Here is a 12528-nt window from a genome sequence, read left to right as displayed (position 1 = left end):
TGCAAGCAGGTGTGCATCTGTGTTGGAGGGGAGGAGGTTGTGTATGTGTAGCTGCTGATGACCTGCTGGTACGTGAGCACCTTTCCTGTTCTATCATTACATGCCGTGATAGATGGGGTTTAGCGTTAAGAGCGGTCATAAAGTACCAGCTGATAAGCACACCTGGTCTCCAGGACGGTAATTCCTCTTGGGCTTCTTGAGCCCAGTGGTCAGTGTGCACTGACCCCCAGGTAAAGGGGCCTACCCCCACTGTCAGACACCTTTTAGTGGGACAGGACAGGAGCCAGTTCACATTTGAAGGAGATTACCCGCTGGCCACGTGCTGGAAAGACATGAGGTCCGAGGTGACGAGGTTGCTCAGAAGAGTCTGGGCCAGAGGCTGGGTTAGGCCTGGACAGTGCAGACGGGAGGGCCCAATGGGAGCTGAGATGTGGTCCACAGCAGGGTGGGCGCCAGAGCCAGGCCTCCCTGTGGGTGGCAAGTGGCTGGTTTTCTGGAGCCAGAAGGAGGGTCTGCTGAGGGCAGAGGGCACACCGGCCCAGGAAGCAGAGGCCTGGCGGGTGTGGGCAGTGCTGAGGCGCCCACCTCAGGGAGAGTGGATACCGTCGGGGCCCCCAGCAGAGAGGAGATAACGTGCAGGCGTCTGCAGCTACTGTTCCTGAAGCAATAGTGGTTTCTAGAAGAGGTGTTTCTGCAAAGGGTTGAGGCCAGCCCAGATGGGAGGCTGTAGCATGCACAGGGGGAGGTGGGAGCAGGGTCTAAACCAGCACGGCCCCCTCATGGCCCGGGGCCTGGAGGAAAGGCCATCATGGGCATCTTGGTGGGCGGGTTGTGGTGGACCTGCGGGAAGGTGTCCTGTCCCAGGTCCATGAGATGACCCGGGACTGGGACAAGGCTGATGTGCACGGAGCTCCCTGGGCAGGAAGTACTGGAGGGATGGGCGTCCAGGCCTGGGGCTGCAGAGCTGCGTGTCTGACCGTACCCACGGCTCCCTCGTGGGTGGCTTTCCTCTCCACTCCCTGCGGGCCTGGTGCCTGCGTGGAGAGGGTGGACTGTCTGGCAGAAACAGCCGGTCGGGAATGGTCCCTCAGTGGCAGATTCAAGGACAGGACTGTTGTGACTCCCCGGCCACAGCCCCACTGCTGTCCTGCTCTGGGCGCCTCGGGGATGGGAGCACCTCATGGAGCAGGGGGCGGGGCAGGGCTGCCCGAGGGCCTGGCTGCCTCTGAGGCATACCTGTCCCAGGTTATGCCTCCTGCTGATAAAACACGTTGGACTTGTCACCAACATGGGCAGATGACCGTAAGCTTAGGGGGAGGAACGTGTCTTCAAACTTAGACACTTAAGGATTGAGAGAATCGGCGCTGCTGCCTGAAATGTGGTCACTTGCTACTAGAAGCAAGTCACGTTGGCAAACTGATGGTGTCCCCTTGTGACCCAAAGGTTCGGCGACACGTCTTTACAAGAAGTTATCAACGTGGAGAGCTTGGTGCGGTTAAATTCCTACTTCGAGCAGTTTAAGGAAGTTCTGCCTGAGGACTGTAAGTTTTTTGTTTTTTTTTCTTTTCACTCACAGCAGATTTCACCCACTCTTTTGTCCCCTGGGGCCACCCAGCTCCACGACCCCTTCCCTCTTCCAGGTCTACCTCGATCCCGGAGCCAGACTTGCCTGCCAGAGCTTCTGCGGTTCCTGGGTCAGAATGTGCACGCCAGGAAGAACAAGAACGTCGACATTCTGTGGCAAGCCGCCGAGGTACATGCTGTGGTGGGGGCGGTGTTCACGGTAATAATGATAAAATAGCAGCAACAAATTAAAGTCTCAGTGAGGAGTGAGGACAGATTTCTCCCCAAGAACACGGGAGAATCCCTGGATGTGTGCCCAGGCCCCAGGAGATAGAGAGTTGCCCGTGAACTGCTTACGTTGGGGCTGCCTGAGGGCTGATGAGCGTGACTCAGAGTCTTTCCCCGGGCATGTGGTAACCAGGCTTACGTGCAGGTTGTCCCCGTCAACAGCCTGCACAGTCCATACGTGCTCAAATTCATGGCTCACTACAGCTTTAATTAGGTTCAAAGGGAGGCCGCCAGGACCTGTTATCTCTTTCAACAGTGTTTCTGGGACACTGCCGTTCTGATCTCCTCATTTCTCCTGAAGGGAAGTCCTTACTTGTCAGACATTTTCTCAGGAACTTCTCAGGAGCTCTGGTGGAGCTCCAAGTCCCTGTCTGAGCCCTGGGTACCAGGGCCGCTTCAGAGCTCGTCATTCACTCACCCCTGACAAGGGGACGTGTGTCCACACTGGTTCTCACACACAGAGCGGAAACATTATTAGGCCTAACCCCCTCATGAGAAATCTGTGTGCAGGTCAAGAAGCAACAGTTAGAACTGGACATGGAACAACAGGCTGTTTCCAAATCAGGAAAAAAGTACATCAAGGCTGTATATTGTCACCCTGCTTATTTAACTTATATGCAGAGTACATCATGAGAAATGCTAGGCTGGAAGAAGCACAAGCTGGAATCAAGATTGCCAGGAGAAATATCAATGACCTCAGATATGCAGATGACACCACCCTTATGGCAGAAAGTGAAGAAGAACTAAAGAGCCTCTTGATGAAAGTGAAAGAGGAGAGTGAAAAAGTTGGCTTAAAACTCAACATTCAGAAAACTAAGGTCATGGCATCTGGTCCCATCACTTCATGGCAGATAGATGGGGAAACAATGGAAACAGTGACAGACTTTATTTTTCTGTGCTCCCAAATCACTGCAGATGCTGACTGCAGCCATGAAATTAAAAGATGCTTGCTCCTTGGAAGAAAAGCTATGACCAACCTAGATAGCATATTAAAAAGCAGAGACATTACTTTACCAGCAAAAATCTGTCTAGTCAAGGCTATGGTTTTTCCAGTAGTCATGTATGGATGTGAGAGTTGGACTATAAAGAAAGCTGAGCACCAAAGAATTGATGCTTTTGAACTGTGGTGTTGGAGAAGGCTCTTGAAACTCTCTTGGACAGCAAGGAGATCCAACCAGTCCATCCTAAAGGAAATCAGTCCTGAATATTCATTGGAAGGACTGATGCTGAAGCTGAAACTCCAGTACTTTTGCCACCTGATGCGAAGAGCTGACTTATTTTAAAAGACCCTGATGCTGGGAAGATTGAAGGCAGAAAGAGAAGGGGATGACGGAGGATGAGATGGCTGGATGGCATCACTCACTCTATAGACGTGAGTTTGAGTAAGCTTTTGGAGTTGGTGATGGACAGGGGAGCCTGACGTGCTATAGTCCAGTGGGGTTGCAAAGAGTCAGACACCACTGAACTGAACTGTACTGAACCCCCTCATTTCACACATGGGGAGACCCTCTAGCACCCCACAGTGGCTGTTAGGCTACCCAGGACTGGAGCCTGCAGCCAGACACGGGCAAGGGTCTCCTTGCGCCTCTGGCCGTCCTCCAGAACCTGTGGCGCCCAGCCCTACCACCTGGGAATGTAACTCTCTTTGACCTGTTTGCAGTTCTGGCTTGTGCCCCATGTTTCAGTCGTGAACTCTCCAGCCTGTGGAATTCAGTAATCTTGTCCATGTTCAACCTCACTTCTTCAGTTATGATTTTTATGAATTTGGGTTAATTCACTGTTTCCCTAACTCAGGGGCTGCGCAGTCTTAAGAGTCTGTCTTTCTTTTTTTTTTTTTTTTTTAATTTTTTGTCTGCTCTCATAAGACACCTATCTTCCTCCTGATGGTTTTGGCCAAACTTGCTTGGGTCTTTTTGTTTTGTCCTTCTCTAGATAGAAAACTAAGATCATGGCATCTGGTCCTATCACTTCATGGCAAATAGATGGGGAAACAGTGGAAACAGTGGCTGACTTTATTTTTCTGGGCTCCAAAATCACTGCAGATGGTGATTGCAGCCATGAAATTAAAAGGAAGGAAAGTTATGACCAACCTAGACAGCATATTAAAAAGCAGAGACATCACTTTGTCAACAAAGATCTGTCTAGTCAAGGCTATGGTTTTTCCAGTGGTCATGTATGGATGTGAGAGTTGGACTATAAAGAAAGCTGAGCGCCGAAGAATTGATGCTTTTGAACTGTGGTGTTGGAGAAGACTCTTGAGAGTCCCTTGGACTGCAAGGAGATCCAGCCAGTCCATCCTAAAGGAGATCAGTCCTGGGTGTTCATTGGAAGGACTGATGCTGAAGCTGAAACTCCAATACTTTGGCCACCTGATGCAAAGAGCTGACTCATTTGAAAAGACCCTGATGCTGGGAGGGATTGGGGGCAGGAGGAGAAGGGGACGACAGAGGATGAGATGGCTGGATGGCATCACGGACTCGATGGACATGAGTTTGGGTGAACTCTGGGTGTTGGTGATGGACAGGGAGGCCTGGCGTGCTGCGGTTCATGGGATCACAGAGTCGGACATGACTGAATGACTGAACTGAACTGAGACGTTTGTGTTGGCCTGCACTTTGCCCTCTGCCAATGGCACCTCTGCTAGTAGCTGCATGGTCTCGCCTGAGGCCTCCTGGCCTGAGAAGCAGGCATGGTGCCATCTACCGTGGTGCCGACTCCCCGCAGCACCTCTGGCGTTTTTCTGAGAGCGGCACATCCTGGGTCCCACTGGCACATGGCTTCTGGTAGAAGAGTGGCCTCTCACGAGATGCTCTTCCTGTTCTCACAGTGCAGCCTCTTGTACAGGCCTGGAGGCGTTTATCCGAGGCTCCCGTGGCCAGGTATTTAGAACTCATCGGGGTCCGTGCTCCGAAAGGCGATGGGCGCATGGTCTGCGCTGTGTGCACAGGCGTGTGGCAGGGCCATCTGTGTGCAATGTGCACGTGGATGGTTTCATAGTCGTCAGCAGTCTGGGGCCTGGAGTCAACCTGCTGAACGCTGCCTTATTGCAAAGTATGCGCTAGCGAGTTTCCCAGGTGGCACTAGTGGCAAAGAACCCGCTTGCCAACGCAGAAGTAAGAGACGTGGGTTCGATCTCTGGGTTGGGAAGATCCCCTTGAGGAGCTCATGGCAACCCACTCCAGTATTCTTGCCTGGAAAATTCCATGTACAGAGGAGCCTGGTGGGCTACAGTCCATGGGGTCGAAAAGAGTCGGGCAAGACTGAAGTGACTTATTAGCAAACTATGAATATTTACACAAAATGGGATAAATAAAAATTATAAGTAGTTTGACATTCCCTCAGATCTGGTCATATTGCCAAGTATGGCTGCCACAAACTTACTCCCGAAAGTCTTCTGTTCTAGGGCTTTCTGGACCTGGAGCTGTGTGTCTGGGGTTGTGCCAAGTGGCAGAGCTCGTGCTGCTAGGCGCTCTTCCCGCGGGGAGCAGAGGCGCCCCTGCTTGGGAGGGGCTGCAGCCTCAGCCTGCACGGGGCCTCCGTCTCGCGGGGGGAGCCTGTGGGCAGGAGGTGGCCGCAGGGAATTGGGTCTGCTGTGCCGTCCCGACCTGTGTGGATGAGGAGGCACGCAGAGACTAGCAGTCTGTGCTTTGACTTCCAGAAAGGCCTGGAAACCCGGTGGGGCTGGGTATCCTGGGAGCTGCACTGACCTCCGCTGAGAGTCAGGGGTCGACAGCAAAGGGCCGGTCCCAGCGGAGTTGGGAAGGGGGCAGCTGGTCAGGTGGGTCCATGGACAGCGGGGCGTCTGGGAGGAAGCCACCTTCTGTGAGGAGAGGCCACCCGGGCCATGGCCTGTCTTGCAGCCGGCTCCTTGGAGCCGAGGCTGGACCTGGGAGTGGAGGGGCCGCCACATGCCGCCTCCCCAGGCGCAGGCCGTCCTGCTTGGCTCCAAGCTGCCCCTGCTCTCCCGTCCGCAGGTCTGCCGCCGCCTCAACGGGGTCCGGTTCACCAGCTGCAAGAGCGCCAAGGACCGCACAGCGATGTCGGTGACGCTGGAGCAGTGCCTGATCCTGCAGCACGAGCATGGCATGGCCCCGCAGGTGTTCACGCAGGCCCTGGAGTGCATGCGCAGGTGAGTCCCGGCTGTGCCGCCGCCGCGCTCCGGCTTGACTTTGGAAAACTGCCCCAGGTCTGCAAAGTCAAACCCCTGGCACGGTCCCGCCTGGACAGTGTGCTTCCAGTCAGGGAGCGGGACTGCGGGAGGGAAGCGGATGCTCCGAGGCGGCCGCGTGGCCACCGCCTGGTGCCCAGTGTCCCCAGCCACCCCTGTCCTGAGCGTTCCCCAGGCTCCTGCTGTTCCCGTCGCAGGAGGCGGTGTCCACAGACTGCAGGGCCCCGCTTCTCCTGGCCGCGGGCTGGGCTTGCTTTCCCGGCAGCCGCCCGCCGTCCCCGGCCTTAATCGTGTTCTGACTCCGAGACCACAGGCTTGTTTGCAGAGGGAACCCCAGGGACTGACACTGTCCACTGTCAGCGATGCCCTGTTCCCAGCCCTGCTGGGAGCCCCTCGCCTCACATGCCTAAAGAAAGGATAAGAAACCTGCTTTCCCGTCTTCTTCCGTGCAGCCACCAATGCTGTTCCAGGCTCGTTTCCCAGTCACTTCTGCTGAGTGTTCTGTCCCATTTGTCCTCTCACCAGACTCTTCAGAGTGTTCAACTCTCTTATCCTTTCTGTATGTCTCTGCCGTTTGACCTTCTCACAGTCGGGCACAAGAGTGAGGCCTGAGTGCCTGCCTCCTGACAGGAGCATTTAGTAAAAAGACAACCGTTTTGTCCTGTTCGGTCTTTCCAAGTTCCCCCAAACCTCGTGACCTCAGGGCGGCTTACCAACGCGCTTTTAGAAAGTTCTCACTCTCCCTGCCTTGGCGTCCCTGGTGCCGTCAGCTGCGAGGTGGTGGGAAGGACTCCTCTGGTGAGACACAGGCCCCCGGCAGCAAGGAAGCCAGAAAGATGGAGGGGGCTCACCTGTCACTGTCGGAGCGTCTGCTCCATCAGAGAGGCCAGGCCCGAGGCGGGAGTACAGTTGATACCACTCCACCCAGGCCTCCACACAGGCTGGTTTCTTGAACATGTTTGAGGAAACAGTGGTTGATCCTGACAGTCTCTGAGCACAGGGGCCTCAGGCGGCCAGGGGGCACGTAGCTCCTCAAGCATGCATGTGGGCAGCCCCGCCTGCTGTCTGCAGCCCACCGAGGGGCTGTGTGGCCCTGCCCGCCCGCACAGGTGGCCTGGGGCAGCTTCTGGCATGCGGAGCACTCTCACACCTTCCAGCGCGTGAGTGAGCGATAGTCCTTGAGGGAAAGCTGGGGAGTGCAAATGAGCCCCTGCTCCTGCGGCTTCCATACCCGCCCCACACCCTGCAGAACAGCTCTCCATGTTCCTGCTGTTACAAGGAACAATGCTAGTAACATCTTGATACATAGCCGAGAGCCAGTTACATACATACGTATGGCTATGAGCGTGGCTAATCCACACCCTGGCTAACTGAGCCAGTCCCAGGATGACCCAGAGAACACATGCACAGATACATCTAGTACCAGATATAATCCGCCCTTGGTCTCAGGCTGCCATTCTCATTTGACTTGTGAGCATTCTGGAGGGCTAATAAATGGAGGTCTTACGGGGGCTTCCCTCACAGCTCAGTCTGTAAAGAATCTGCCTGCAATGCAGGCTGGATAGGGATCCCTTATCCGCTGGAGAAGGGATAGGCTACCCGCTCCAGTATGCTGGCCTGGAGAATTCCTTGGACTGTATAGTCCATGGGGTCACAAAGAGCTGAACACGAGTGAGCGACTTTCACTTTAAATGGAAGTCTTACCGTTTGTAGCACACTATAATTTATCCAGCTTACTGTCACTGAACTGTTGATAACGGGGCAGTGTCAGCACTCTGAACAGGGGTGAGCGAACACCCTTGTTTCCCTGCCCACGTCTGCCCTGCTGAGCCCCATGGTTGGGAAGCGCACACCTCTGTAGGGCTGTTCACACAGACTCACAGTGCTCTCAGACCAGGCAGCCGCCCACCCTCCGCACTGTCACCCCTGGCCCTGTCGTGAGCACGCCCATGCCTGGGGTGCTGGCCGTCCCCAGGGCGCCGGCTGTCCCCCCTGCGTTAGGGTAGGGACCCTGAGGCTCCGAGGGGAGGGCCCTCCTCCCAGGGGCAGGCCTCACTGTGTGGCCTGGCTCTGCTTCTTGGGAACCCCCGCCTGCCTCCAGTTATGAATGTCCTATGTTTCTTATTTGTTCTTTTCTGAATTTTATAAAATCTTCATGGTGAGCATGTGTTAACACTTGTGAAGACAGCTTGCCTCTGCCGCCCCTGGGGTCCTCACGGCTCTGGCCCCAGGTGCCGTGCTCGCCGCCACCCTGTCTGCCTGACCTGTAGGCTCGGGCCGCGTGCCTCTGTTTCCATGTCACGGTGACCCCTCCTCCTGTTTTCTGGGTTATCCCGTGTTGGGAGACGTGTCTGTTCATAGGCTGCCAGGTCCAAGGTGGCAGGCCCGTAGCTGGTGTTTCTGGCTGTGGCGTGGCCAGGACCTGGAGTCAGGCCGGCACCCTAAGGAGGCGGCAAGAGCTGTGTCCGTGCCTGTCGGTGGTTCCCTTGCCTTCCCGCTTGCATCTTACGCGATGGAAGAGCAGAGCATGCAGCAGGGGTGGGGCGGCTGGAGCTGGGCTGGAGGACACCCAGGCTGTCTGTGTCCTGGAGGCCCAGGGTGAGCAGTGGCCAGAGCTGTGCTAAGTGTTCAACAAGCGGCTCACTCCCAAAACAGAACCAACTACCCCCAAAGTGACCTGTCTGGTCTTTCCATTTCTACGGCACAAACACGCTCACTGGGGCCTGTTTCAGGCTGCCGAGCGACACCGGGGAGCTGGGAAGAGATGTGCCTGCTTGGCTCTCGCCGGCGGAGCCAAGTCCAGCTCGCCATTGGCGCTGCCCTGCTGTCCCCAGCGCAGGGGCTGGAGTCCAGAATCAGCCTTTATAGGTAGCCCAGTGACCCCTGAGACTGCCCTGGCTGGGGACATGACCACCAGTGCTCACAGCCTGAAGTGTCTGTAGTTACGTGGCATCCGGGCTCCTCCAGGAACCTCCCCTCTGAGCTCTGCTTCCATAGCTCCAAAGGAGGACGCACCGAGTTTCCAGTGAGCTGGGCTCTTGGTAGATGCTGTCTGGTAGGACAAGGCGCCCTGCCGCTGCTCAGCCTGAAAGCCACAGAGGGTCCTTGTGGGCTCTGCCTCCAGGGCAGCTCGAGGGAAGCGGGTGTCATCTGGGTGCTTCATCAGGAGGCAGCCGTGGCGGAATCAGTTGCATCCTGCCATTCAGGCATCTGTGAGAAGGTCAAACGCCCCAGTGGTTCTTCATGTTCGGCCTGCTTTCTCGAGTCCACGTCCAGCCGCATGTGTGAGCATGGCTGGGCAGCATGGCGTGTGCTTGGCGGCCCCGGGAGCGAACATGGAAAACCATCTAGTCAGCCTACACGTGTGTGTTCAGTAGATTACGGTATTTTTCCTTATTTTCACTTCTCTCTCTCTCTTCTTTCTTGTAACTGTGCTCGTTTTGTTTTGGTGTCCCTTTCACGCCCATTCTGCATATCATCTTTTCTTTTTATTGTGGCTTCATTCCATTTTTTTTTAATCTTATTTTTTGGTTCTCCTCTTTTTATTCCCCCATACCTTTGGAAAAAAAAATCCATTGCATGTGTCTCTTTTTTTTTTATTTTCCCTTTTTCTTTTCCTTTCTCCCAACCTTCTTCCTTTTCACAGCATTGGAACTCGGGAGGTAGTCACGCAGAAGAACTTGAGCGGCCTGGTGCCCGTCCGAGACTTAAGGCTAGACCCCAGCCTCCTCTGTTCTATCCCTTTACTTGCTCTGAGCCCCAATTTACTGATTGTGTGGCTCTTTCTGAGCATAGCATACCTGGTGGCCAAATTGCGTTGCAAATGAGTGTCTTGATGAAAAATTAGTAAGTCACAAGAAAAACAAAAGTGCCAGCACCTGTCCAGCCACCGTGTACCTAACAGGACAGGAGGAATGTGTCAGAGCATGGTCCGCCAAGAAATATTTCATGCCTTACAGTTTGACATTTTGTTGTTCTGAACTGTAAATACCTGCCAAATTATTTCACCAGGAGGACGTGTCCGTTTCAGTTCTGTAGAGTTTTCAGTGCTTGTAACATGTTCTTGCAGAAAGTTACTGCTTTGTTTAGCTGGCGTGAAATTACTTGTATCAAACCTCTTACTTTCTGATGTAAAACTCTTTATTACCTGTATATCTTGTGTGCCCTGTTTCCTAGAGGGAGGAATTCTGTCAAAAGAGAATTTGTATATTTGATACTATTCTTTAAATGTACTGCTAACCTTTCCTTTCCTTCTGAAGAGAAATGAAAAGGGTCGATGCTTTCTCACTGGCTCACCTAGATACACCTATTCAATAGGACATGCACTTTCTGCTTTCATTTCAAAGCGTAGTCCCTAAAATTACAGTAGCAAACAGTTTGCAGAATCATCACATTCCCTTCTTATGTTATTCAAGTTGGGATGACCCAAAGCTGTGAGTACAGTAGCTCATTGTATCAAATCAGGCACATACAGGCACATAAAGATAACATGTTGCACGTGGCTTTAGAATTACTCTTTTAAATCTTTAATGGTCACTGAACTGTTCTGGGAATTAATGCATATAGTAACAAAAGGCTTTTAAAGTTAGATATGTTTATTTTTCCTGAAGTAGCAGTTTTCATTTAAAAGTTGGCTATATTTATTGTTCCTAAAGTAGCTATTTTCATTTTAAAAAAAACTTAATTTTTAGTATTTTTAATTTCAGTTTCAAGTCCTGATATCTTTTCTCTCTTACAAATCAAACATGGTTAATAACAACAACAACAAAATCAAAATTTACCAAAACATGAGACCTAACTTTTGGGTGGTTGTGCCAGATAGAGGTGTGAGAGAGAAAAGGCTACTTTGGTTTCTGTTCTCATTACTCTTAAATTTTGCATGGGGGGTGCACCGCGAGGCTTGCAGAACCTTAGTTCCCTGAACAGGGATAAAACCTGGGCCTCATGAGGGAAAGTGCTGAGTCCTAACCACTGGCCTGGTTAGGACTTCACTCTTTAACATGGCGGTGTCTATAAAATGTGTAACCTTAACATTCCCATGTGGAAAAAGGTGGCCAGACACCTCTGAAGGCAGTAGAGGGCTGAGAGGGAAACCCCCCCGAGCCTGTGTGAGAAGCAGGCCGTGGCTTCTCGGCTTTCCAGCTCAGGTTACGCTGTGCTTCTGTTTCAGCCTCCAGCCAGCTTCCCCCTACACTGCATTCGATACAAGTGGGTTTCTCTTCACCACCCTAGAGACACTGGAGGGAATTTAGAGAAGCTGGCTTTTCCAGGAGCTTTCCATAGGCACACACGTAACCCATCCACCAGAAAATCTGGCCTCTCCATTGCCTCCCCCAGACTTCTAGTACTTACTCTGAGGTTTCTCTGGTTTGGCCTCAGATCTGAGTCTGGGTTCTGGGAACAGCAGAGGCAGGTGTGACTGGAGAAGCAGTGGACGACAGACAGCAGACACAGGCTTTACATTCTAGGGTGACGGGGTGCCCTCCTCGCACACGGGGGCGGGGCCCCCTCTTCTACCCTGCCTGTCCCAGAGTGAATGCGGCGGCGGCCCCGTGACAGCTCCCGCCCTCCTTCAAGACGGAGTCACTCTGGTGAACTGTAGCAGCATGGCCCTGGGCACAGCCGAGGTCCTGCCAGCCTGTGACCCTGGGAGAGAGCTGTGTCCACTACTTGTCCCCTCCACATGGGGTGGCTTCCCAAAAGCCACCTTGTTGCTTTACTGGGAAGAGGGCAGGCAGTGCCCGCAGTCGCGTGCCTGGCTCCCAGCCCTGCCCCCTGGAGCGACACTCTGCTCGCCTCCAGGCCGGCAGAGGCTGTGTGTGGATGGGGGCCCTTCTGACCACACGTGGCCTCCCTTCCACTTCCCAGGCGGGGCCCACCACCTAGCCTAGGGGGCCTGCGGCCAGGGGCCTAAAGGCCCCCACAGGAGCCTCACGGACACCATGGCCTGCCCTTGGATGGAGTGTTGCCTGCCAGGCCTTCCTGCCCGCTGTAGACTTGGCTGCTGAGACGAGAGAAACAGATGGACGGCCAGAGGCTAAGGCCCGTGACCTTTCTCCTCAGGGGCCAGTCAGAAGGCAGTCCATTCCTGCTGTGCAGCCGTGAGGCTGGATGGAGAGAGGGTCCACAAGGTCAGCAGAGGCTCTGGGTGGTGGTATTGCTTTAGAACACCTGAGGACAGAAGCCCAGTGTGCCTTGGGGCTGAGTTTTTTAATGTCATGAAGGCCTTGTGACATCAGGCTAAATATATATGTGAAATCTCTGCTTTAGTGAGAAACAGGCAGGATAATATAAGATGGGGAGATATGCTCAGGAAAGGGGAGTCACTGATCCGCTTGTTGATGGTTTGGGTTGACTCTAAGCTTAACGCTGGCTCTAAGATGGCTTTAGCACAGGCGACTCTAGGTGTTCAGGATCTCCAGGACACTCATGTGTCCAGATACATTCTCAATTCTAACAGGGAAAATGCCCTCCAGAAGAGAAAAAACCAGTGCCATCATTAAAATGAG

The 12528-nt window shown here is 53.7% G+C and overlaps 1 protein-coding gene across 8 annotated transcripts in view; it reads left to right on the top strand.

Moving 5' to 3' along the window:
* The window catches only part of INPP4A (inositol polyphosphate-4-phosphatase type I A), a 117655-nt gene that overhangs the window by 100639 nt on the left and 4488 nt on the right, over window positions 1-12528 (top strand). For all 8 annotated transcript variants that reach the window (XM_069583887.1, XM_069583886.1, XM_069583882.1 and 5 more), the window contains 3 exons: window positions 1444-1541; window positions 1641-1753; window positions 5826-5980. In XM_069583887.1, coding sequence (XP_069439988.1) covers window positions 1444-1541; window positions 1641-1753; window positions 5826-5980 — 366 coding nt within the window. The remainder of the gene's footprint in view (window positions 1-1443; window positions 1542-1640; window positions 1754-5825; window positions 5981-12528) is intronic.

The sequence above is a fragment of the Ovis canadensis genome, chromosome 3 (genome assembly GCF_042477335.2).
Source record: "Ovis canadensis isolate MfBH-ARS-UI-01 breed Bighorn chromosome 3, ARS-UI_OviCan_v2, whole genome shotgun sequence".
NCBI classification, from domain to species: domain Eukaryota; kingdom Metazoa; phylum Chordata; class Mammalia; order Artiodactyla; family Bovidae; genus Ovis; species Ovis canadensis.
Note: the sequence above shows the minus strand (reverse complement) of the source record. Positions and strands in the feature narration are given on the sequence as shown.